This window comes from Melanerpes formicivorus, unplaced genomic scaffold (assembly GCF_026170545.1).
Source record: "Melanerpes formicivorus ecotype bairdi unplaced genomic scaffold, bMelFor1.0.p_v2 SCAF_14, whole genome shotgun sequence".
NCBI lineage: Eukaryota > Metazoa > Chordata > Aves > Piciformes > Picidae > Melanerpes > Melanerpes formicivorus.
Genome location: NW_027142366.1, coordinates 15,983,148 through 16,009,756, shown reverse-complemented (window position 1 = coordinate 16,009,756; position 26,609 = coordinate 15,983,148). Strand labels below are relative to the sequence as shown.

Genomic DNA, 26,609 nt, shown 5'->3' with positions numbered 1-26,609 from the left:
TCCTTGTTCAACTGATTGCTCCTAATACGTGTTTGGAAAGGCTTTAAGACTTTTAATAATGAGCCCCCCAAATTTTAAAGTCATTCAAGTGTTTCTTAATAGACCTACATTTATTCATACCACATGATGGGTGGTTTTTTCTTTTTAATCCCATATGCATCTAGAGAGGGAGAGGAAGGCCTGAAGGAAGTGTAAGTTATTATGCAAACAAAACTATAATTTGAAATAGCAAAAGCAGCATTTTTTCATTTGCAGTTTATTAAGAATCAGCAGTGCCTGCATGACTTGCAAGTATTAAGAATATACTCTAGCCTTGCAATAAGTTGTGCTGTGCTCTTAAACATTCAGCTATTCATTAGATCAACTTCATCAGTGTATCTAGATGCTTCAGCTGGTCTTCACCATATTTGCAATGGGATTTTTTGGTAAACAAGTTATGCAAGAATGATTCACCATGTTTTGTCCTTGATTCTTTTCTTGCTGATATGTGACTGCATTGCTATTGTACTGAAGCTGATGTGACAAAGCTTTGTTTTATCAGTAGTAATGTCTCAGCAGAGCAGCTGTCAAAGTTAAAATACTGCAGTAGTACCTGAAGGACAATCTTTTCAAGAGGTAGCAGTGCCATGAGAACAAAGAAAGTTTTCATTTGGTTTTATCAGTTTTGCTAAGTTTTTTTTTTCCTTTGAAAATGTTTTGGAAAACAACAAGAGGAGGTCCCCAGCTCTTTGTTCAAGTAAATATAGGTGACTTTTTAAAGCAGAGGATAAAATGTGATGCAGTGAAACTTCCATATATCTTTCTATTCTGGTGTTACAGACTTACATCTAACGAGCTCAGTGCTTATGACACCTTTGTGTCATGTCAAAATGTGGCTTTTCATGACAACTAAGGAAAAAAGCACATCTCTAACCTAAGATTAGATCTAGTTCCACAGCTGCTGTGATGTTCCTGTGACAGGAAATATAGTTGTTGGTGTAAATGCTGTTGCTGAGGCTGGACTGCAATGAAAGCAGTACACCACCCCACAGAGTTAGAGCTTGTGGGTACAGTACAAAAGACAGAGCCACCAAGGAGTCTCACATGGACAGATACTGAAAAAACAACAATTACTGTGCTGAGCACTGTAGAGCTGTTCCTTTCCTGTGCCTGGTCTTCAAATGCCCAAACCCTTACCAGTGCCCGGATTCTATTCTAGTTTACAACAGCTTATCTGCTGTGATGAAAGGTCAGGGTGAAGCTTCAGTATACTGTGTAGAAAGGTTTCAGTCATAGTCCAGTGCTGACACATTTGGCCCTCCTTAGTCCTGCTGTGATCAGCTCTCTGCTACAAAGTTCTGCACCTCTAGGACTTTCAGGGTGTAACATGACCATTCTGTCACCCTTCTGTCACTGGACTGGCTCTCTAACTCAGTAGTATTGTTTAAGAAATACTTAACTGGCTGAGTTAGATTGATCAGGACCACAAGATTTTCCTTTCAGGTTAGTCACCTACCATGAACACTTGGATGTGAGGCAGTCCTTTTACCACAAAATAATGTTTCATCCCAACTGAAAGAACTGAAATATGTCAAGGGAAAAGAACCCCAAAATGCTAGCATCCATTTAACTGATTTAAAGCTAGATTATCCTTAGATCATTTATTAATAGAGCAAAAAATACATATCTTCTGCCTTCCTTGGAAAGTTTATGATGACAATGTCCTTTGATTCCGTAGTCAATCCTTTGAGTACAAATCCTGAAGAAGTTCCAAAAGTAAGGCACTTTAAGAAAGGCTGACTTAAAGCATACCAGTACAAATAAATGACACATTATGTGACTACAGAGAGAAATGTCCAAGTCTTACTATGTCATTTATTCAGACATTTCTCATCTCTTCCCTTTTTCATTGGGTTTTACATTTTGGATGCAAAGCAGAGGCTCACTGTTCTGGAATAAAGCATTTTAAGTAATGAAACTCTTACTTGCATTAGAGCCTTTGGTCATCATATGTTATATTTACAATGAATGACAAGCCTAATAATTAAGGGTATCTGTGTATTTTAACCCTTTTTTGCTCAGGCTTTGAAAGTGGTAAGTGTCTGCAAGTTGTTAACTTACTTGCCTTGCCAGCCAAGGTAGAGATTGGTGTTTATACCATGTGCTGCCTTGAATATTATTTTTGTCATATTGCTGTAATTTCTTTTTGCTTTCTAATCTGGCTTCATTTAAATCATGTTATATTAAAGGCTAACGTGTCTTTAAAGGCAAATGGACTCATCAGTATTGCTTTCTCCAGCTCCATCCACACACTGCTCTTTGTCAGTATTTCCTTTAAAGAAAGTAATTATATTGTTTAGTCCTCATTCTGTTTCATGTTCTCCAGTCCTCATTTATAAATCTCATCTTGGACGGATCCACCCTGTTTTCTTCTGACTCTCTCCTACTGCCATTTGCTGTTTTATGAGTCTCTGTATGGAGGTTAATGTCATTGTCATTAGAAATGACCTGTAAAGACACACAACTCAGAGTTTGCTCAAAATCATTTAAAACAACTTTTCTGCTCATATTTAGGTCTGAAAAACAGACTTGAATGATACAGGTTATTTAAGGCTCTGAAGAAGATCAGGATACCGGCTCTAGGTAGAAACAAGATGTAGTATTTAAAGCTGTAAAAACTTGTAGTGACAGCCTTGAAAAAGTCTGTCTGATGCTTCTACTGAACCTGCCTTACTGTTCTGACTTGAACCTGAGGTTTTATTTTACTATCATAGCTGAAGGACATTACTTAAGCTTTTAGGCTGACTTAAACCTTACAGAGCTTTACCTTGCTTCCCTTTCAACAACTGCATTATCAACTCCACGGGACTGCTTAACATGAACTTCTTTAGCTGTATTTACATGTGTGAGTTTTGCTACATAAGCTAACACTTTTGACTTCTTATGCAGCAATACTTGAGGAGCTCTCTAAGGTGGACATAGAGCAATTTTAAACTCTAATGTCAGGAGGGTTTATAAATGTTCCTGTGAATACCAATGAGGTCTAATGGTAAATGGTGTGATTAACTTCCTTGATCTGAAATTTTAAGTGACCTAGTTGTTGCTCTAATTAACGGCTTCTTTCACATGCACTTACTCTCCAGATGCATTCTATGCAACCAGAGTTCCTTCTCTTGGACTGAAATATGGAAAGGACAGGGTCTTACTATCATCCTGTATTTAGTATCAGCATTTAATTTTTATAGTACTGTAATTTTCAAGGAGACAAAAGGAAGTTTTGCATTCAGAATCATTCTATTTATCTTCTCTTTTATATGGTAAATGAAATAAGCTTTATTTATGTCCAGCAACCATAATCCTGCAGTATTTAGCTCACTTTGTCTTTTTGTTCAGTGCATTTATTCATCAGGTTGTGAGGTGCTCAGCTGTGCAGAGTTCTTACTATTTTTTTTTGGCTTTTCAAAGCTCATCATTGTGGTATTAACTTTCTCCAGTGATCTAAGAATAATCCACCGAGTATTTTTGTGTGCAATGTTCCTCTGATGCACTAAGGAGCTAAATTGTGTTTCAGTGGCAGATGCTAATTTTTTAATCAGGTTGAGCTGAGTGGAAATAAATAAATAAATAAACCAACAGGAGAGAGGAAGAGAATCAGAGTAGAAGGGATTTGTGTAGTAGGTGCTATTTCTGAGCATTTTCCAAAACAATTTACTGTGGTGCTAGCATAGCAGAAGTTATGTGGTGACTGCCCAAAGAACCTCTGCTTTCAATCTTCACTCCTTCTTACACTGGGCTGGTGTAAAAGGAAAGGTATATAACCTTTTTTCATGAATTGGATTGGTGGTGTTTCATCTTGTTACCAGGAAGCAAAACAGTCATTCATAGCATTTCTGCAAAGCTGGGCAGTTAGTTCTGAACATTAATCAAAATTCCCCCCCCCCCCCCCTCTTTTTTTTTGGTGGTGGTTTTGGTTGGTTGTCTGGTTAGGGGGTTGTTTCTTTGTTTGGTTTTGCTGGGAGGTGGAGCTTTTTTGTTTGTTTTCCTTCTGAAAATCTCTTGGTATTTATTTGCAAACAGCATGTGTACATTTTGCTTGGAAGAGTCAATTCCAACTACGTAGTATTATTGGAGAATCACAGAATGTTAGGGGATGGAAGGGACCTCAAAAGATCAAATCCACTTCTCCTACCAGAGCAAGATCACTGAGGGCAGGCCACACAAGAGCATGTCCAGGCAAGTGTTCAATGTCTCCAGAGAAGGAAGCACTACAACTTCTCTGGGTGGCCTGTTCCAAGGCTCTGTTATCCTCAAAGTAAAAGATGTTTTTCCTTCTGTTCACATGGAACCTGCTATGCTCCAGCTTGCACCTGTTGCCCCTCGTCCTGTCTTTGGCCATTACTGAGCAGAGTTTGGACACAGTCTCAAGCTGCACCAAGGGAAGTTTAGGCTTGAGGTGAGGAGAAAGTTCTTCACAGAGAGAGTTGTTAGCCATTGGAATGGGCTGCCCAGGGAGGTGGTGGAATCACCATCACTGGAGGTGTTCAAGAGGGGATTGGATGTGGCACTTGGTGCCATGGTTTAGTCATGAGGTCTGTGGTGACAGGTTGGATTTGATGATCTTTGAGGTCTCTTCCAACCTTGGTGATTCTGTGGCTCAGTCTTCCCAACGTTCACCCTTCATGAATAAACATGAATTGAGTTCATCCTTCAGGCTCCTCTCCTCCAAGCTAGAGAGACCCAACTTCCTCAGCCTTTCCTCAGAAGGGAGATTCTCCACTGCCTTCAGCATGTTTGTGATTCTCTGCTTGACTCTTTCAAGCAGTTCCCTGAGGCCTTTCTTGAACTGAGGGGCCCAGAACTGGATACTATTTCAGACGCAGCCTCACCAGCACAGGATACCCTCTCTCTTGACCTACTAGCCATATCCCTTGTAATACCGTCCAGGAAGCAACTGGCCTTGTTGGCCACAAGGGCACATTGCTGGCTCTTGGACATCTCTCTCTCTCAAAGGAGGAAAGGTTACAAGAGGAAAAGCCAAGATGTACTATTGGAGTTGGATCAATCCTTTGTGTGTTTTTCTTAGAAATTCATGTACCTTATGCTACATTTGACATGCTAGACAAGTAGCTTAAAATGGTCCTTCTGTAGTTGGTGGAGGATTCCATGCAGTGATCTGTGCATTTCATTATCCTTGTAGGTATGTGGTGAAGGTACAGGTAGGTGAGAGGTTCTTGGTTTGTGTTACACATGGACATGCAATGAAATTAGAGTAATCTCACTCACCATCTTGCAAACAGCATTCCCAGTGGTTCTTTAAAGACTATTAACAGCATAGTTTGAAAAAAGAAATACTGGAACTAAGATCTAAGAGAGAATAAGAGTTATAAATAGTCCACCAAACTTCTGGGGAGTGTTGTTAATTGTAGGGGTGCAATTTCCTACATTTCAGTCCTGCTGGCAGTTCAGGTATACTTCAGGAGCTTTCCTAAGCCTAGTAACTTTTGCAAGATAATATTGGCCTCCAACATGTTGTTTACTAACCATGCTGATAATTTTAAACAGTAAGGATGGCTACATAATGAAAATTGTTATGGCTGATGTTTAAAATGACATAGCCTCTCACAGCGGGGATGCTGTTGTCTCTTGAATTGCTAACTGCTAATAATATGCTCCTTTGATCAAGAGAAGAAAGCATGTTTGCAGTACTTCCCTTTTGAGTAGCGATGGTGACACTCATTTCAGTCATTTTCCTTTTCTGGCCTGCTGATGGAATGCCATTCAGAAAACTTTCTGCTCCTCTCCTGATGTTGTTTGGCACCTCTCTGAAAACAGTGGGCAGAGGATTTTCTCTTGTTCAAGTGCCACTTTGTCTGGAATTCAACTTTGATTTTTGCACAGTCAACTATTTTTCAGTATGATGCTTTGTAATTGCTGAAACTGAGGAGTTACAGTAATATTTGGAGAGGCTGAAACAATGTTTTCAGTAATTACAGTCTGTTTAGTGTGACAGATTCTGACTGGAGCTGCGGCACGCTATGTGGAATTGGGCAGCTACTCAACATGTATTTGAGGTCATGTTTGTATACAGAGGAATGAGATCTGGCTCATGAGGCTGTTTACTACATGTAATCAAAGTTCAGAAAGTGGTGGACTTCTGAAGGGATAGAAGAAATGGATAGTATAAAGGTGACTGAACCAGTACCTAGCATGAGTTCAACATCCTCATGCTCTCCTCTTTCTACTACAAAAATACTGGGAGTACACAGTACCTGATGAACGCTGCTTGGAAGCATCTTTTGCAGTAGGAATAGCAACTTTTGGTACAGCATTTCTGCAGTGACTGCACACAGCTTCTTTTGCAGAACACTTGCTGTGATCAGCGATGCTGTCCTAGAAAATAAGAAAGAACTTCTTGCTTATTTTGTTGAGAGGGAGCTCTTTTTTTCCACATAGCTTTTATAATTTCTCTTTGATCATCTTGAAAACAGACCTTTAAGTGCACAGCTTTAACAGTGTTTATACTGCCTTGACATTAATTCAGCCTCTACTGTTGCTTTGTTAATTTGACTAGCAAAGATCCTAGTCTTCTTTGATGTCACACCTAATCCAAGCAGGAAATAGTACCTAGTTTATAGTGCAGTTTTGGCATTTTTTTGGTTGTTTTGGTTTTATGTGCATTTTTATTTGGCTGTGTTTTTATCCACAGGGCAGAGTAGGTTTAGACTGAGGGAGAGTGGGTTTAGGCTGGATCCTAGGAAGGTCTTCAGTATGAGGGTGGTGAGATGCTGGAATATGTTGCCCAGGGAGATTGTGGATGCCTCCTCCCTGATGGTGTTCAAGGCCTCATCCAACCTGGCCTTGAGTAACCTCTAGTTAGGAGGTGTCCCTGCCTATGGTGGGAAGATTGGAGCAGATGATCTCTAAGGTCCTTTCCAACTGAAGCCATTTTGTGATTCCATAATTATGAGCATCATGTTCTGGCATTGATGGAAATGGCCTTTTTATGTTCTGTAAATCTTTCTAAATCTTACTTGTTTAAACTAGTTGGGTTTTACTTCTCTACTAAATCATTTCATTATGCTTTTTTAAGGAGCTGCCAATTGTTGTTCAAAGAAGCAAAGTTACAAGGAAGAATAAATGACTCCTAAACCAAAACAGATCCGTGCATCAATATCAATGTGTGTGTTTATATATATATACATACACACACATGCAAACACATACTTCTCTCTTACACCTCTTGAACATACAGTTTGAGGAGGCAGTCCTACAGACTTGTAGTTGATATGTGACACAAGGTATACACTGTTTACAAAGGGTAAAAGGCTTCAGATAGAAAGGGATTTTAAAAGTGTGTAGTTGTCCTTAAGTCTCTTGTAAGAGAACCTGGACAGTAATTGTGTTCTGTTCTGTTCTGCAGCAAAATCCCAGGTTACCCTGGAAGCTGAGTCTGTGTGAGACAGAAATGGTTTTCTTAGTACAGAGTCCCAAGCCAACTGCACGTAATTTCCACGAAGCAGGATGGAGAAGTGAGAACATTCTACATTAAATAAACAAAAGTTGTGTTTTATCATTTTTATACACTCAGCTGAGCAGTGCTGTTGGTAGACCAGAGAGAGGGGGAGGGACTAGGCAAGTATGAGGAGTGATGCCAGGTGGTGAACCTCATGAAGTGCAAAGTCCTGCACCTGGTTTGAGGCAATTGCCAGTATCAGTTCAGACTGGGAGACAAAATGAGAGATGGAAAAATTAGTAAGCAGATATTTTTGTATTTGTAGCTTAGTATCCTTTTTATAATCCAAGAAGATGAGAAAGGTAAAAATGCTTTGCTGATTTGTAGCATCTTTATTCTTTTTCATCCTTGGGGGAAGCTGACCTTGACTCGGTCATCACTGGATCACATTAGAGGTTGGAAGGGACTTCCAGAGATCATCTAGTCCAACCCCCCTGCCAGAGCAGGATCACTCAGGGCAGTCTGCACAGGAATGCATCCCCCCCTTGCCCTGCATCTGTTTGCTGTTTGTGTATTTTGAAGCTTTGATCACCTGTGTTATCTTCAAAAACCAGTATGGCTTAAACAAGGGGAGTGAGATATAAAACCCAAGGATGTTGTAGCACAGGCAGTTTTCGTGCTCTACTAATACTGGAGATTTAAGTCCTAATGTAAAGAGGTGGCTACGGATGTACTCCAAGTATGCAATCAAATGCCATGTAGATTGTTACTCTGTAGGTAATGGGCAAAAGTACACAAGTGCATTGGGAGCATTTGTAGCATTTCTTCCTCATACAGTAGTTGTCTCTTCCTTTGGATTCTTAGCATGTCTTTGAATACAATACTGGAAGTAAAGTAGCCTTCATTTCAAGGGCACTTTCTGACTTGTTAGCAGCCGCCCTGCAAAGAGCAGATAATTAATAGCTGTGCTACCTTGATTTAGCCATTTCCTTTGGTTTTCCCTACATACTATAGATTTCCTCATATGTTATGAGCTGACTTCTCCTCCCCCCTCCCACATTCTCTAAACTACTGCTTTCTACAACTGCTTTCATCGTTGCTAAAAATCATTTAAATGGTGCCATAAATTACAGGCGCTTTACAATCACAGAGTGAAGTACTGCCTTTGCCCCAAACAGTTTATGGTTCAGATCCATCCTTGATTTCTGGTGTACCATTTTTAGTCGACTCAATGGCCTGGGAATTTTAAGGCAGATTACATTAATTTTGTGTTTTATTCCTACAGTCTCTGTTGATCGAATGCTGCTGATTGCAGCTGTATGGCTCAATTTCTGTGATGTAGATTAGCAATACTTTCTTTCTTGTTTAGCATAAAAGTATTGTAAACACTTCTGCTCACTAAGAATTCCAGGCACACACTTTTTTTTGGCATCTACATTTACATCTAAAAGCTTCAGGGGGGTGTGTGTGTAATATTTAGATCACTCCCTTCTGTTTTTGGTTGGGTTTTGTGTGGGGTTTGGGGGTTTTGTTTGGGCTTTGTCTGTTTGGTTTGGGGGTTTTTGTTTGTTTTTAAATGGTACTGTAACTGACATTTCAATTTTTTTAAATGTAAACCTGCTCAGAAATTCTCATGCATTATTGCCACAGTGACCATAGAAAAGCCTGACAGTGTGTTCTGGAGTTAGGTTTTTTGATTTTGGCTCATTTGTGCAGCTCCCAGCTCAAAGATGTCTTATACCTAGTCTACAGTACTACTTCACTAAAATTCACTTTTAAGTGTTAACTGCAGTTGCCATTTCACAGAATCACAGAATGTTAGGGGTTGGAAGAGACCTTGAAAGATCTTCCAGTCCAACTCCCCTGCCAGAGCAGGATCACCTATACCAGATCACGCTGGAACGCATGCCCAGCGAGGGAGACTCCATAACTCTCCTGGGTAGCCTGTTCCAGTGTTTGGTCACCCTCACAGTGAAAAAGTTTTTCCTCCTGTTTCCATGGAACTTCTTGTGCCTCAGCTTCTGCCATTGCCCCTTGTCCTGTCATTGGGCATCACCCAGAAGAGCCTGCATGCATCCTCTTGGCACTCACCCTTTACATGTTTATAAACATTAATGAGGTCAACTTAAAAATAACAAAAAAATATTTTCTGACATTTCATAGACTCATAGAATGCTTTAGGTTGAAAGGGACCTCTAAATGTCATCTAGTCCAACCTCTCTGCAGTGAGCTGGGATGTCCTCCACTAGACCAGATTGCTCAGGGCATTGTTAAGCTTGACCTTTAAGGTCTTAAGGGATGAGGCCTCAACTACCTCCCTAGGCAGTCTGTTCCAGTGTTCCACCACCCTAATGGTAAAGTTGTTCCTAACATCCAATCTCAATCTTCTCTAATAATTTCAAACCATTTCCCCTCATCCTATCACTACAGGGCTTTGGAAACAGTCCCTCTCCAGCCTTCTTTTAGGTCCCCTCCAGGTACTGGAGGGCTGTTGCACCTCACGAGGTTCACCTGGCCCCACCTCTCCAGGTCATCCAGGTCCTTCTGGATGACATCCTGTTCTTCTAGCATATCAACAGCACTACTCAGCTTGGTGTCATCTGCAAATTGGCTGATGGTGCACTTGATTCCATTGTCTATATCATTGATGAAATATTAAACACTACTGATGCCAGTATGGACCCCTGAGGGACATCACTTATCACCGCTCTCTATCTGGATTTGAGACATTGACCGCTACCCTCTGGGTGTAACCATCCAGCCAGTTACTTATCCACTGAACAGTCCCTACCTATCAAATCCATATCTGTCTAGCTTGATGGGTATGATGTTGTGGGTGCATGCATCAAAGGCATCACAGAAGTCCAGTTAGATGGCCTTTGTAGGTCATCCCCTTTCCACTGATGTAGTCATTCCATCATAGAAGGCCACTAAGTTCATCCGACAGGATTTTCCCTTTTATTTCCCTGAGGAATATTACTGTAATTGTTCTTTCTTCACTTTAAAAATACCCCAACTAAAGAAATTTAAATCTGGGAAAAACTATAAACACACTTACTATAAACACACTTACCAACTTCATTTGCCCTAAGTTCTTGAGAGGTCCAGGTCTTGGGTGCTGAAGGTATTTCTAGACATATCTGAGATGAAAACATGGACTGCAGTGTGGGATTGTGGAGTTTCAGTTACAATAAACTTATATCCAGAATCTCTATTTTACAGAGAGAGGCAGGAAAATATTTTGGAAGTTCACCAGTGACTAAAACACAGCAGAACTTGTCTAAACTGATGTATCTGAACTCTACAATTTTTCATATATTGACACCAGAACAGATCAGTCGAGGAGTGCTGACAAAGCCAGGCAGCCTTTCCTGTTTTGAAAAGAATAAGCAGTGCTTACTATACAGTTTTCAGATCTAAAGGCTGCCAAACCCAATAGTTTCCATAGTCTCTTCAGTACATTAAAGTTATACCTCGGACTGACCCAAAATAGTATAAGCCACAGCATCCTCTTTTTTTTTTTTGAATCACAGATTCTTGTATGATACCCATCACAGATGTTTGTATGATACCAATTATATAACTGCATGAAAAAAAAACATAGGTTTGTATTTGTATTCACAGAAGTTTTCTGATGGTTTCAAGCTTTTTTTTCTCTCTGTCCTTCTGGTGTGATGGAGAAGCAAAACTTACAAAACTCACCAAAAATAACCTACTTGACATTAGTGCAATGAACAAATGCCCCCACGTTTCTTATTAAATCTTAAGCCTCAAACTTATCTGTTGTTGCTGGGAGGTTATTTATTTATTTATGTCCATTTACTCTCCAGGAGGTGTAACTAAGAATAATGGAAAAATTACTGTATAGACCAGAAATTATGTAGATGAAACCAGAGGTGACACAAAAGGGACATAGTGTTCATGAATCAGTGAACCTCAGCCAGTTATAAAGCCTGATAAAAATCATTATAAATAAATTCTGCTAAAATGCTCCTGTGATAAATTCTTCGTTGCGTGAGCCAGATCTTCACTGCTTTGTGCTTCTGATGGCACTGAACACTTTCTTTCATCACCTGTATACTTGAAGGGCTGGATAGAGAAAAATGGAACCGTGCAGAAATTTCTAGGAGAAGGGTGAAAGAAAACCAAGTCTCTTTCTGCAGCCTTCGACAGGAGCAGCTATGGGGAAGGAGAAACCTGCTGTGAAAAACCAAGAGCCAAAGACCATTGATAACAGAGGCAGCTGAAACTCTGAATAAAATCAGACAAGAGAGTTCTATTTAGTCCCCTGTAGAAATTAGTCATCTTATATAATAACAGTGATGTAAGGCTGAGATGTGTTAAAAAAAAAAATAATAATACTTCAAATTATAAAGGCAAAAGAAGTTTCTGGAAATCTTATTAATACTTCTGTAATTACTTCAGAAGTTATGCCCGTGACAAGTGCTGTAGTTAATCAAGTTCTCAGCAAGATGTTCAGAATTAAAATAACAACAACAGCAACCCACCCCAAAACCCACAATAAACAATAAAAGAACAGATGTGTACAGCATAAAAAAATGATCTAAGTGGTCACACACAGCCCTCTTCTGAGTGTTCAGAAGAACAGATATGTATGTGGTGTATATAGTCGGGGTGCTAGAGATCTCATTGGCTATAGCCACATTACTAGCTGTGAGGAGAAAGCTCCCTTGTTATTAATCATTCTCCCAGAAGATTGTCTGGGAACTATCAACTATATTCACTGGTCTAAACCCAGATTTACATTCTGTTCTGTACAGTATTTAGGCATTTCCCAGGGTGGTGTCATCCGTGATCTGAAGAACCGCAGACTGGTAGCACAGACCAAGTTGCAAGAGTCCTTCAAATGATCATCTGATCCTACCTTCAGAAAAGGTTGAAGGAAAAACCAAAAGCAGAAAACAACTAATTTTTCAAACTCTGCAATGGAACAGTTCTTCCACATTTGGTTCAGAATTATCCAAGCTTTATTTCAAAAACACTGGAAAATGCTCTATTCATTTATTAAAATTAGACATAAAGTTTAAGTATGCAACTGTACTAATACTGCAGTTAGTGTGATTACATACTAATGTGCATACGTACTGTATGGCAATGTATATACATATCATATGGCAATATAATGTGGAGAAAACATTTGAAGTAAACAGTTTTGACCTTATGGCAGTAAAGAGCAAAAGTAGATTTATGTTCCTGCATCAATTCCTACCCTAAATTCCACCCAGATACTTGCCGTGTTCTTGCATTGTTCATTTTGCTCTGTTGCTGAAGCCGAAGCACAGCATTGATGCTTTGGTCTGTACTTTCAGTAGTGCACTATATGGAGCACTCAGCTGTGTGGCTCAGCCCTTGCCTCTGCTGGAGGCACGTGCTCCAGCACTCCTTTGCCAGGTAGTGCAAAGAATGTAAAAAGTATTGCAATTTTGAGATAGAAAGTCTTAGAAGATGTGTCTTAGACTAAGAAAGCTTTAATGTTATGTTTAATTAGGTGTTTGTACTCTCTGACTTGCATCTTTAAATATCCATACTTGTGGAAGACCTTAATTCAGAACATTTAGCTAATGTGAAGACTCACTGTACAGACAGCATCTGAGCTTTCTGCTCAGAGGGAAACAATGCAAACTCTCACCACTGTGCAGCCATATGGGCTTGTTTGCGATCTGATACTGCAGTCCAGGAGTCTCTCTGCCTGTAAAGAATTGCATGAATGAGCTCTACTCATTTAGATTTTCCTTGTTTGAAGTGCAGGCCACAACACAAAATAACCCTTACTGGTTATTACTGTACATGTAACGTGGATTTTAGGTATGTTAACTAAATAGAAGCAGGGTACCCCTGGCTGAGTGGTCTTTGCAGTTTTCTCATATTGGCACATTCAACTTCATGTTTCCAAAAACAAACAAACAAAAAAATCAAAGTAGCTTTTGAAATGCTTTCACACTATTTATTTACAATGATCACTCTGCAAAGATGCTTGGGGTTTAGCGAGGGCTTGCTCAGTGAAAAGCAGCAAGAGACTGATGCCTTTGATCAGCATTTTGCGATTTACTCTGTGTGGAGCCCAGCTGAGACTAATGTTGTTCCAGAGAAAAGTGATAGTGATGCTGTTACTTCAGATTTGGTCACGGAGATGAGGCTTTTTTTCCTTATGTGCATAGTTTTCTTTGAAGACAAAAGCAGTAGATGTTTGCTCTGCCACTTCCTGATGCTCTCTTTTAGTCCAACTCAAAGTACCAACAACTTTTTGTCATGGGGAGTGCTTCAGAACTGTGGCATAATCTCGGGCTGCATCAGAAGGTTGCCATCATGGTAGTGATTTGTTTATGATGAAAGAGAGAACTGGGAAGTAAAGAAAAATCACTCCTGTGGCACTACTGGGGAATGTATCTCCTGAGTGTTTGCTGTTTATGCTACCAGGAATCAATGTTTGAGTGAGATTATCTTTCCATAAATTCGCTGTCCTCAGGATAGGATGCAGTTTGGTTTGTTTCTTTTCTTGTTTCAGCGGTGGAACATGGGCATTTGCTGTTGGAAATAGTTAACTTTGTGTTCTCCTGCTGGGAAAGAAGTGCCCAACTGATGTGAACCATGAGCCCCTTAGGAAAACAGAAAATACATAGCTTCAGAGCATCTCAGAATGCAAATTAAATATTTAGTGTACAGGCTGGATCCCTCCTAATGGAGAGCATCTGAGGTAAGCGTGGCATCTGTAATGTACGGTCAATTTAATAACTGAATGAATGGGCAGCTAATGTAAGGAGACAATGGGGTGAGTGTTTTGATTGGAGACAAAAGAAGATAATTGTACAGTAAATGAACTTTGTGCAAATGCATGGACAGAAGTCCCCCTTCGCCTTGCTGAAGGGATTTCTGGTAGCACCAGAAGGAAATGGGGTGGACTGAAGTATGCAGAGGTTTGTTTGTTTACTGCCTAGTTTATTGGCCTTTTGTTTGGTGTGCCAGTGGGTATAGAATGAGAGGACTGACCTCTTTCATAATGCTTGATACAAACAGGCAAAAGGATTCACAATCTGACCTTTTGCAACAAGCAGCACGCTCTTTTGTCTCCTGATTAAAAAAAATATATATATAGTAATTCCTGCTGTGGAGATGTTGGAAGGGTTGTAGTGACCTAGTTATCATCTGCTAGCACCGTGGGGGAAGCAGCACAGGAATCTGTTGTCTCGATGTGTTGTGTGTGTTCACCTGCACTATGGATTCCCGGCTTCTTTGCTGTACTACTCTAAATACAAGCACTTCTTTACAGGTAGTTGCATGCTGCTCTTAACTTTCTTTTAGAAAAAACTATACTTCAAAAGCAACTGTGTACTGTTTAAAGAAACTGAATCTAGAGATTGGTCTTTGTACTTGTAAGCTTTCAAAGTGAACAAGAGCAACCCCTGGATAACTCCATGCAAATCCAGTCAGACATGCTATGCTTTGAGATGCCAGGAAGACATTCCCTCTGCCATAGTTCCAACAGGCACTCTTCATCTCATTTTATCTCTTCACAATCCCTAGGTTCCCTTCCATAGTTTGGAATGATGGCCAGCAGTTTCCCCCTCTATTTGAAGTGATCTCAGTTTCTATCACTTCTGAAAATCAGAACCATTTGGGCACATGTACCAAACACTGTGCATACTAAGGAAACACCAGTGCAGCCATAACTGTTGTCTCAGTGCTGATTTGTCATGAATACACAAACAGTTCCAGTAAATGCCAAGGGTTTCTGGAAAAGATGATTGGAGAACTATTAAAGGGGAATGCTCAGTGAGTCTCCTGGTAGAAGCCAAAAGAGAGAAAGGACTATGGAGAATACCTACAGACATAAAGATGATAGAGAGAGTTCTGCAAGACACAAAACGAAAGGCAGGCAAAGATGCTCAGAGTGTTTTTGTGGTCTGGAATGCAGCCAAGGAAGCATTGATTTATTAAAGAGCAGCATCACGGCTTCCTTTACTCAATGTGTTGGTGCCATTAGAGCTCCTCAAGCACTCTCTGATTTCCTTGAGAATGAGAAATAGGAATTTCAAATGAAACACCAAAAGCAGCCACTCATTTCCCACACCTATGCCACTTCAGATGATCAGTTCAGCTATGTTCCTGACTGGAGAATCCCATCTGCACAGTGTCTGCTGGGGATTGCACATAGGAGTTCCCAGCTTATTAATCACACTGCCTGCTTCTGTAAAAAGTACCCTAGCAATTCTGCACACGGGTCTTTGAACTCTTCAGTCATGACATAGTAAACAAAAACTGGCTTTAATAAAACAGGTAATCTAGAAATTGTGGGCCACCAGTGAAAACTCTCCTAATCAACTGTTAAATTAACTGCTTTAACTCAGTGCTATTCTTGTGGAGTGGTAAGATACTGGGATCTTATTTTTCCTGTCTTTTAGATATCAAAATTTTCTTATGCAGTTTCCTTTCTCTCTGAATGTCCAAGTATTTTAGGTTTGTATTCCCCAGCATCCTCACTATCTAAAATCATGTCCCCCATGTTTCCTTGTCTGTCACTTTACATGCCTAGAGACAGGTAATACCTTCCTCCACCAGGACTTTCTTGTAGAAGCATTTCTGACATTGTGAGGAAGAGGGTAGAGAGCTTAATGGCAGGGGTAATTCTGGTACTCTTCCTGAGAAGAAAAGATTTCAGGTGTCAGAGGAGCATATTTTTGTCTTAGTCTGGCTGTTGTATTGGTGCTACTGACAATAGCAGTGGGACTGTTGGCAGCCTCAGAGAGAGCCCTGCTGTTAGGCGGTAGATATGCATACCCCCCACCAGATCAAAACCATGATACCCTTAGTTATGAAGCTGTTCTCACCTTCTTCAAAACCAAGCGTGACAAGGAGACACAGCACAAATTTGTTTTGTCAGATATATAGTCAGAACTAACAACTGATAGTTTTGCTAAGTTCTGTATGATGGTTTTGCTGAAGGGTAGGCTGTGTCATGATTTACTGAACTATTAGAAGTGATAAAACTGATCCATTTGTTATCATCCAGTGCATAAAGACTTCAAGATTTAAGGAGCTTGCACTAAATAACAAAGCAATTTATAAACTCATAAACTGAAAATTACAGGGAGGTAGTCCTTAAGTCATTGGAAATATCAGCCTTTTATCATATTAGTGATGATTATCAAATGTTAACCCTTATTTCCCTTTTTGAAACAAAATCCTACCTTAGGAAATTTGTAACTACTTAAAGCAGTCATGGACATGACTGTTTCATATTAATGTGTTGTGCAAGTGAGGCAAGTTTCATTTATCAGGGTGTCATCCCTGCCCTTCTGCTCCATCATCCCTACATCACCTGAAGTGAAATGATTTATGCGTCTGCTAGCAGAAGGATGTTGGCTGATGTTAGCTGAGGAATGGTATTAGTTGGCTCTACTACTGGGATAAGATCATGATGGCATTCAACAAGTCCAAGTGCCAGGTGCTGCACTTCAGTCACAGCAACCCCATGCAGTGCTACAGGCTGGGGTCAGAGTGGCTGGAGAGCAGCCAGACAGAAAGGGGGTACTGACTGACAGTCAGTTGACCATGAGCCAGCAGTGTGCCCAGGTGGCCAAGAAGGCCAATGGCATCCTGGCCTGGATCAGGAATAGTGTGCCCAGCAGGTTGAGGGAGCTTCTCTTCCCCCTTGACTCTGTCCTGATGAGGCCTCAGCTGGATTACTGGGTCCAGTTCTGGGCTCAGTAGGTCAAGAAGGACAGGAAACTGTTCGAGGGTACAGCAAAGGGCTACAAAGATGATTAGGAGACCAGAAAATCTCTGTTATGAAGGAAGGCTGAAGGACTTTATTTATTTTATCCTGGAGGAGACTGAGAGGGAAACCTTATTAATGCTTATAAATTCTTAAAGTGTCAGGAGGATGGGGCTGGTCTTTTGTCAAGTGATGCCCAGTGACAGGACAAGTGGTTATGGGCTCACACTTGAACATAAGAAGTTCTGTCTAAACACAAGGAGGAACTTCTTTACATTGAGGGTGATGGAGCACTGGAAGAATCTGGCCAGAAAGGTGGTGGAGTCTCTGTCTCTGGGCTAAATCAAAACCCAGCTCTGCTACCTGCTCTAGGTAACCTGCTCTGGTGGCAGGGTTGGACTAGATGATCTCCAGAGGTCCCTTCCAGACCCTAACATTCTATGATTCTTTGAAATAAAGTTCAACTACTGCTTTCTATTAGCCAGTAAGTTCTGATCCCACTGTCCTTGTGTGAATGCTCTGGGAAAGAAATTTGTAAGCCTTAATTTTCCTTTCACAAGCCTTATACTAAATATAGTCAAGTCTCTCATCATCCTACAGTGACACCCTCACTGATGGAGACTGAAGCTGGAGCCCAATTACAACAGCTTAAAACCAGGATAGAGTAATGCAAGGTTTCCCTACGGCTGCCAGGGTTTTCCTTGTCGGAACTACTGGCTGAGTCCATTGTCACTAAAAGCAGAGAAGCTGCAACAATAAAGCACCTGCCACTGAAATTATGGACAAGAGATGGCACTGTTAGAAATCAAATAGTAATCACTAATAATTTGACTTACCTGCAGTCTCTCAGTTACCCTAAGATTTTTGTCAGGATAGAATGTTTGAATGTTGGGAGAAATAAGCAGCTGCTTCATTTCAGAAATAACACATGGGAAGTCTATGAAGCAGGCAAAGGTCAGACTCCCCCCTTTTATTGTCCCCATCTCCTTGTATGTTAAGAAAAGGGAAAAAACAAGTTTCATGGTCCTGGTTTTATGTGAAACTGTGAACAGTGAAAATCCCATGCATGTGACATGGTTTCTGGGATCAAAGGAACCTTCCATATGCTTCTGTCCTGCTTGTCGCTCCTTGGACAATAGGCTGAGCACAGTTGATCAGCCAGCCAGAAATCCTGACTCAATGCTGCAAATTGTGGCGATGTCTAATGGCCAAATTGCTGGCTGGTTGCTTCTTAGGTTTTCCTGGGACAATATTCTGACCCTGCTGTACAGCAAATGAACGCAGAAACAAATTTCTTGCATCAAAAGTGACAGATCTGCACAAAGAAATTAACTGAAGATAGGAAAAGAAAAAGAAAAGTAATACGTGGTGAAAACGCCTTTTTTTTCTTTTTATAAACCAGCTGAACTATACATAAAGTTGTATTTCTACAGTGAAGCTGAAATGCAAATGTATAAGCCAAAAAAACCCCCCAAACTCCAAGAGTAACAACTCCCCTCTTAAAACTGCAGTGAATTAAAAGCAGATTACAGGCTTGTTTTGTTACCATATCTCCTAAACCTCAACAGTTTTTCATTTCATGAAAAGTCATGACTGATGAGGCTGTGAAGTGTGGAAATGAGGCACAAACACAAATATTTTTAGCTCTCTAAATATTACAAATAAATTTTGGTACTCTGTAAATTATGTGAGATTGTAATGTTGTTTCAGCTCATGTATCATGTCCCTGGTTTGTATCTTTTCTTGGTGGAGAAGTCTTGCATCTTACTAAGAATATCTTTAAAATATCTTAGTAATAAAATCTTAGTGGGACCCCACCTTGAATATTGTGCCTGGTTTTGGTGTTCCTATCATAAGAAGGACACAGAGCTGTTGGAATGAGTCCAGAGGGGGACCTTATAGCTGCCTTCCAATATCTGAAGGGATCCTACAGGAAGGCTGGACAGGGACATTTCGAAAGGGTGTCTAGCGATAGGACCAAGGGGAATGGTTTGAAGCTGAGAGAGAGGGTAGGTTTAGCCTGGATCTTGGGAAGATGTTCTTCAGTACAAGGCTGATGAGACTCTGGAACAGGTTGCGCAGAGAGGTTGTGGATGCCTCCTCCTTGGAGGTGTTCAGGGCCCAGTTTGATGAGGTTTTGAGCCGCTGGGTATAGTTGAGAAGTGTCCCTGCCCATGGTGGGGAGGTCCTTTCCAACCTAAGCTATTCTATGAGTTTTATGAAAATGAAACAGTTAATCACCCCTGATGTTAACATAATCATTACCATCAAATTTCCTTTCTCCTTTATTAAGCATTTTAAAATATATGTATTATTAAGCAGCCCCCCCACCTCCACCCCCACCCTGCCTCAGATTAAATTTTAAAGCATGGAGATTTTTGTTGGAAACACGGACTCAAAGTCATTAAAAGTTTTGTGCTTGCAATCTGTAAGTCTCAAAGATTTGATTTCGGTATCTTTCTGTATGTTTATATAGCATCAAGCAAAATAGGGATTGTATCATTTAGCACCGAGATTACTTTAATACTGTTGCAATTCCTGTGGGTTTCACATACCCTGCAAGATGAGGAACTTAGTCTGCATTTTCTTATCTTCCAGTGCAGTAAGCAGCAATATTGATGCTATTTCAAATCTTCTCTGTCATTAAATATGCCAAGATATGTCCATGAATTATGTTCCTTTAATAAGGTAATGGAACTCCTAGAATTTAGAGCTTGACTTCAAATCTGAGTTTAGGTGCCAATAAGAATGTGCTGACCATATATATAACTATCTGGACTCATTATGATTACACAATTTATTGTTTCATTTTTGCTATTATCTACCATTTTGATCAACCCTTAATACTTCACCAATCCCTTGTGATTCCACAGGCAAAATGTTTGCTGTGATTGCTTATAGCAGTTAAGGCTATGATACCAACTTAACTTATGGTATCAGCTGATACAGAAATGCAGTGCTTTGTAGCTAAAAATCCTGCTAATGCCCCTGTAGAACAGCTTCACACGAATGTCTTTGGAAGCATCAGATGAAATGGGACATCAGTTCATAGCAAATAGCATATACTTGTGTTTGGAACAGAGTTTCTGCTTGACTGATCTTTAAAAAGCAGCAAGATTATTACTGATTTTGTAGCCTTTTACCTGAACCCAACTTTCAGCCTTTGTTAAAATGATTGTGGTTAATACTTTCTGTTTACTTCTTTTTTTGACACATCTTGCAAATCCAGAACGTGTAAGGACTAACCTTAGCAAACTAGGTTTGGTTTGTAAACTTCAGACACAGTTGTAAAACATAGATTAATATGCAGGTTTTGCTTTTAAGCTTTAGTCAGAGGTGCAAAAAAACCAGAGTAATATACCTGTTTTCAATCCTCTTTTTATTCAGTTTGTTTTTTACCTTCCTACCTGTGCAGAAAATACAGATGATCTAATGAACAAAGTGTTTAATAATAGCTGTACTAAAAATATAACATTTAAAATGAATGGGTTTGTGGAGCAGCATTAACAATTGTCCCACTTGTTTGACGGAATAAGATACGAAGAATTGATTGAGTAACCAATTTAATAATGAAGATAATTTAGAATACAGAAAGATTAGTTGAGAGCCTTGGGACACAATTCACTGAAGTTTTATATTCTGCCTGTGCTCAAAACCAGGGAATTTTGGCTATAAGTGATTTATGGGCAGTGGCTCTGCACGGTCTTTTATCATAACAATAAAATCTGTATGCAGTTTATGAAAATTCAGAAACCTTGTGTGTTCAGTTCAGGTGCACTGATCAGAAAGAACTGCTGGCTGGCAGATGTGCAGATACATTATCAGAAAATGTATTTTCAGCTTAACCAGGATAATCTAATTCATTCTAATGCAGTATTTCAAGTTTGTTACAGCGTAATTGAATACAGAAGAACACACTGCACCATATACTAGACCAAACGAGGTGAAAGTGCGCAGCTTAAAGGTGGACGCGTTAGGCCTGTTAGATGGCTTCAATGTTGGTTGTGAGATGGGCAGATGGTTTAAACAACCCCACACTGTAAACAAAATGCTGTGTTGTTTTTTTTTTTTCCTTCTGAAGACTTTGTGAAGTAAGTGGCTTACTTGCTGAAATTGCCCTACACTACTTAAAAATATGTTGTTCCTACATGTTACAGTAAAAGTTAACGCTTTAATAATCAATACATTAAATCTTTTTCTTCTGCTTGCACTTAAACAGGCAACAACCTTTTACCTGGACAGAGTATTTAGTAGATCAAAAGCTCTGTGTGTACATGTTTATTCATTTATCTGTATCTCTATAAAAATCATGGAATTGTCAACTGAATTAAGTATTTCATTCTTCTGTGTTACATTAGTGGTGTAGGACTCATTTCTATTTTGAATTCACCCTAGTGGCAGGACCCTTAAGACTCTCCTGATCACCATTTGTTTAACAGTATGGATTTTAGTTTGCTCCCCCTGGTCCTGTTTTGCTGTGTCTCTGGCTGTTCCAGCAGGTGCCTATCCATTTGCCACCTGCCCTGGTGCAGTGAATAATTATGCAATTCAGTTAATGTATTTTAATTATTGAGGTGACATTTTACCTTGTATGGTTAGGCTGAATATGTAAATTGTCTGGAGTCCATGCTTAAAAAGCAGGACAGGGTTTTTTGTCTGAAGAAGTGCATAGTCCATGACCAGAAACAATGAATAAGTAATCAAACATAAAAATGGGACAAAATTTCTGTTTAATCTCATTCCCATGGCTATTTTTATATCTTCACTGTTTGTATATTCATAATAATTATGTATATACTACATTAGCTGATGCACTCAGTAAACATACTGTTTGTAGCTTTCCACATCAATACACAGGGCAGATGATGGGAGTTCACAAGGTCAGGGATGGTTTTTGTAACCAGTAATATAGCCTTAAAAAGTGACCAAGGCTTCTGTCCTTTACATTCTAAAATTGTTTCTTACCTCAGAATGCTGTTAATCCCTTTACTAAATATGTTGTGCATCACAATGAGACAGGTTAAATGAGTTAAAAATACAAAAACATCTCCTTGTAGCAAATGATAAAAGTCTAAGCTGTAATCAAACCCCCCTGAGTCCTTTGCAGACTCCTTCATTTGCATAAAATACCTTTAACTTCCCACCACCCCTCAACTAATCCTGTTCTCTTTATTAGCCTTTGTTGGATGTACAAATCACAATTCTTTCTGAAATATGTGGTGTGGCAAGGGAAAAAAAGAAAAAGGAAAAAAAAAAGGAGAGAGAGGGAGAAAACCAAACTACCAAAAATAGATTAAATTAGCACAAACACTTTTTTTTTTCCCCCTGTGGTCTGATTTACTGTGTGTATTTCCCAGCTCCTCAGACTGGCAGTTATCTCCCAGCAGTACTAACAGGAGCAGCAATAACACCATGAAGTCAGTAGATGGCTGTAGAAAAGTATGTTGAAGACTCTTGTGTTACCGTAATAAGATTGGGAAAGGCCTTGACCTGACTGGATGCGGCTTTTATCTGAAGTACATTTAAAGAGATAAAGGAGAAGCAGGGTGCAGTACATGTTCCTTTCTTTTCTGTAGGAGATTTGCTTTGAGTTTAAAAATTTCTCAAACGCAGGATTTGTGAGCTGGGTCCTTTAGCAAGGAAAGGTAATGACTTGAGTGCCACTGGAGTCACCTGCTATTCTCTGAATTTTTGTTTTGGTAATTTTTTTTTCCCCATTTTTTTTTTTTTCCTTCCCCCCACCCTTCCAGGATGTCTTAGAAATCCTCCTATGAATTCCTACAGAGGGGGCGTCCGTAGATCCCATAGTAACAATCAGGAAGTGGTATATTCCCATTTATTTATTTATTATTACTATTTTTTTTCCCCCCTCCTTTTTTTTTTTTTTTTTTTTCCCCTTGCTCTCTCTCTCTCTCCAATGTAGTTGGCTGCCTTTAGTGCACGAACCTGCTCATTAAATAGATACACCAAGAATTGTTACCTAAGCAAGCCTGACAGTAAAGAAAGGACAGACTTGAGTTAGGGAGAAAAAGGGAAGAAAAAAAGACAGCCTGAAGCAAGTCACTTCACACGCAGAAAGAGCCACTGAACGAATGCTCTTCTCATAAACAAACTAAAAAAAACCACCCTGTATAAGAAGAGAACTGTGAGGACTTGACAGAAAAAGGCAAGATTTTTCTACCCACTGTTTTCAGTTTTCCTTCCAGACATACTTGCTGAAGTAAGGAGACTTCTGTTTGCTGACAGAGCCCTTGATTTCTTTCAAGATGATGATGTATTTGTGGGTAGGTAGTGTCTCTCTCCATGTCAATCTTTTATTAATAAATTAACTTTGGGACTGTGGATTTTAGCCTATAGTTGCAGCATGTTTTTGAATATGTAAAGGTGTGTGTGTGCTGCAGGAAAGCTTAGCCTAGCTAGCGTGCAGTACATGTGATTGCATTTCCAATGGGAGTTTAAACAAACTGGTTCATTAAGCTGCAATTTATTTTCGGGGTTTGCAGGATGTGGCGTTGTGCACCGCGTTCTTTTCATTGCCTTAGAAAACCTTGCAATTGTATCTGTGAGATTCACTGTGTGGTTCAGTCCTGAAATGAGTGCTGCATCACTTGTGGCTGTTGAGAATTTGCTTTCTTTGTAAGAAATGAAACAAATCTTTCTGTGATTAAAACTTCTCCTTTGTGTTACTTGACCCGGTTGGGCTTATATTAGTTGTCACAGTCTTTCCTGGCTTTGAAGTTTCTGGCAATTGACAACTGCAGAGAGAGAATAGGTAGAATGTACTTATTCCTGTGATTTTGATAGTCAGCGTTGTTCAGATTCCTTGCAGCAAAATCCATTCACCTTAAGAATAATGTTGTGCTGTTAGATGTATGTTGTGAATTAATGAACCTATTAACCTGTTAATTCATCCAGGTTTGGATGCAACTATTTATTTATTCTTTTTCCCCCCTTAAAGAACCCAGGCAAGCACAAATAGCTCAGTGAATGAATATGCATATTGAAAAAGCATTTCTCCGTGTCTCTTCAAAGCCTCTACATCTTCTGGGGAAATATTTTCAGCTCGTCTCAGTTGACAATCTATTTATTTATTTGATTTAAATGCATGCAAAAATAGGCTCGCAGTTAATCTGGGCCACCTCTGCAAAACAGGCGGCACAGGAGCAACGTTTAACTTGTAGAGCTATTATCAGCAAATTGTCACTGCTCTTTGAAATTGCTTGCGGTTCACTCTGGAAATCTCCCTTTATGGTTCCTTCTAATTTCTATTGACCCTCCAATGTACTGGAGTAACTTCTGTCATCTCTGCAAAAGGCACACGCTGTTTGCAGACTTTTAAGTTTGTTATTTCAGTGATCTGAGCCGTGCTATCATTTCAGGAGCTCACCAATCACTGGGACTTAGGAATTTGCCGTTCCCCCCCTACACCGCCCCTCCCCATCCCCCCCCCTCCCCGCTCCTGCCCCGTGGTCTGTAGTACGAGTCACGTTATTTTTCACAAGCAAGTATCTGTGCCTGTAACAGCAATCCTGATTGCTGCTTGTTTTTAACCCTTGTCATGATTCTTTATTAAAGCTGTATTTTTGTTAATGAAATTATTGATTTAATTTTATGTGTAGATTTAGCAATCAGATCACTTAACAGCAGTAGTCTCTTTTTAACTCAGCACTCCTGTATTCTGCTGTGGTAGTTATCATCATCCAAAAGAGATAAACAGTAAATATTTGACGAGGAAACCCTTTTTTTTTCTGATGTGCACAATAAAGTGAAAGGACCTGTATTAGTCTGTTTCTGGGTGGCAGTAGCTCAAAAGCTTTGAAAGCTAGGGACACTTTCCACCACCACCACCACTACTGCCATCCCCCCAACTACTCCAGCCTCAGCTTATGAGGCTTTGTTAATTGGAAAACTTAATGCAACACATTTTCTTACAGGAAGCTGTGCTGATTTCTGTTCTCTTCAGTGTGTTGTATTTTATGTAATGTATGGACTTCTGTATTTTTCCTTTATACATATATATGCTTTAAGCACAGTAATAAGCAGTTCTTACAGTACCACTTCCTGCTTTCCAACGCTTCCAGTAATTAATGTGATACTTTCAAGTCTGTTCCTTCCTTTTTTCTTTCGTCCTTTTTACTTGCATGTTATAATGTCTCATTTGATGTTGGTTTTGTTGTGTTTTGGTTGTGGGGTTTTTTTTTGTATGTATGAATTTTTTTTTCTTTTAATTTTAGCAGAATTCTTTAAACAGGATAAAATTCTTGTCTCCTTTTTTTTTTTCCTTCTTCTTTTTTTCTTGGCACAGCTACATCTAGATATTAAGCATTATCCCCATTTTTCATTTAACTTTCCCAGTCTAAATCATTTGAATAAGAATCTCAAAATGTGATGACAAGGGAGATGCAGGGAATGAACTTTGTTTGGTTTTGGTTTTAATTTTTGTAGCAAAACATTGTTATTCTCATTTCTTCTGGAAATGAAGATGAGTTGTGTTCATAGAAAAGTTACTTCAGTAACTGCATGATTGGTAAACCCTGTGCACATTAAGTGCCCGCGTGTACATATCTGCACGTATAAGATGCAGAACGTAAACGAGGCTTCTAACATATGCAGGTGCAATGTATAAACTCACAGCAGCATTTGAAATGCTTTCTCCTGGCACCACATCAATATTTTATATAATTATATAAAAGCTCCTCAGTGATACTATTAAAATTTAAAGTAGCCAACTTGTGTGAAATTGTGGTCGCTGTTAAAGGTGTAAAATAGATTTGTTTCCTTTGATGGACAGATGTGATATTTTTTGTTCCATGCTGTTCAGTCTCTTGAATGCAACAGTCTTGGTTGTTCTTTTTTTTTTAATAATTATAACAAGATCTTGGAAAGTAAAGAAAGATTTTAGTACTGTTAACCCTGTCATAGGAAATCCATATTTGTCGACAGCCCAAACAATTTAATGATGCTTATAATCTTGTCCTCCTCTAGAAAAAGGAGAACTTTTTTGGTCTGGTGCTTTTATACACAGACACCTGTGCTGCAGGAATCGCAGTTCATCAATATTTGATTCCATACCAATCAACTTTGAAGACTTTCAAGTATTACTGACTTAGGGACTACAGCTAAATCCTGAAATCAAAAGCATCTATATCCTTGCTGACTTTAAAGGCTATGGTCCGTTTTATATCCTGGTGCTGCTGTGCAGTATGGTACACCTTGCTCTCCAGTATAATACACCTTTCTCTCTGTCTGGTGATTGTTGTGGTGATGATGTAAGCTATTCTTGATCACTGCAGATTATCATTCACCTTTTATAATTCAGCTCAGCTCCCAAAAGATGTTGCAATTTCCCCAGAATGTAACAAGTGAAATTTATTTCAGTTAAAGGGCTGTGAAGTTGCTGACCTCTGCTTACCATGGAAACAGAAGTGTAACTATCTGTGGATA

General features: G+C 39.6%; 1 protein-coding gene across 30 annotated transcripts in view; it reads left to right on the top strand.

Moving 5' to 3' along the window:
- The window catches only part of RBFOX1 (RNA binding fox-1 homolog 1), an 881,269-nt gene that overhangs the window by 480,520 nt on the left and 374,140 nt on the right, over positions 1-26,609 (top strand). For 2 of the 30 annotated variants that reach the window (XM_068147178.1, XM_068147204.1), the window contains exon 3: positions 13,959-14,147. The exons of 27 other annotated variants lie outside the window; for them this stretch is intronic. Coding sequence is in view for 1 of the 3 variants with exons in the window: in XM_068147196.1 (XP_068003297.1) it covers positions 23,432-23,449 (18 nt within the window). In the remaining 2 variants the exon portion in view is untranslated. Of the gene's footprint in view, positions 1-13,958; positions 14,148-23,416; positions 23,450-26,609 lie in introns of those variants that run through there. One more of the 30 variants, XM_068147196.1, reaches the window with a different exon arrangement.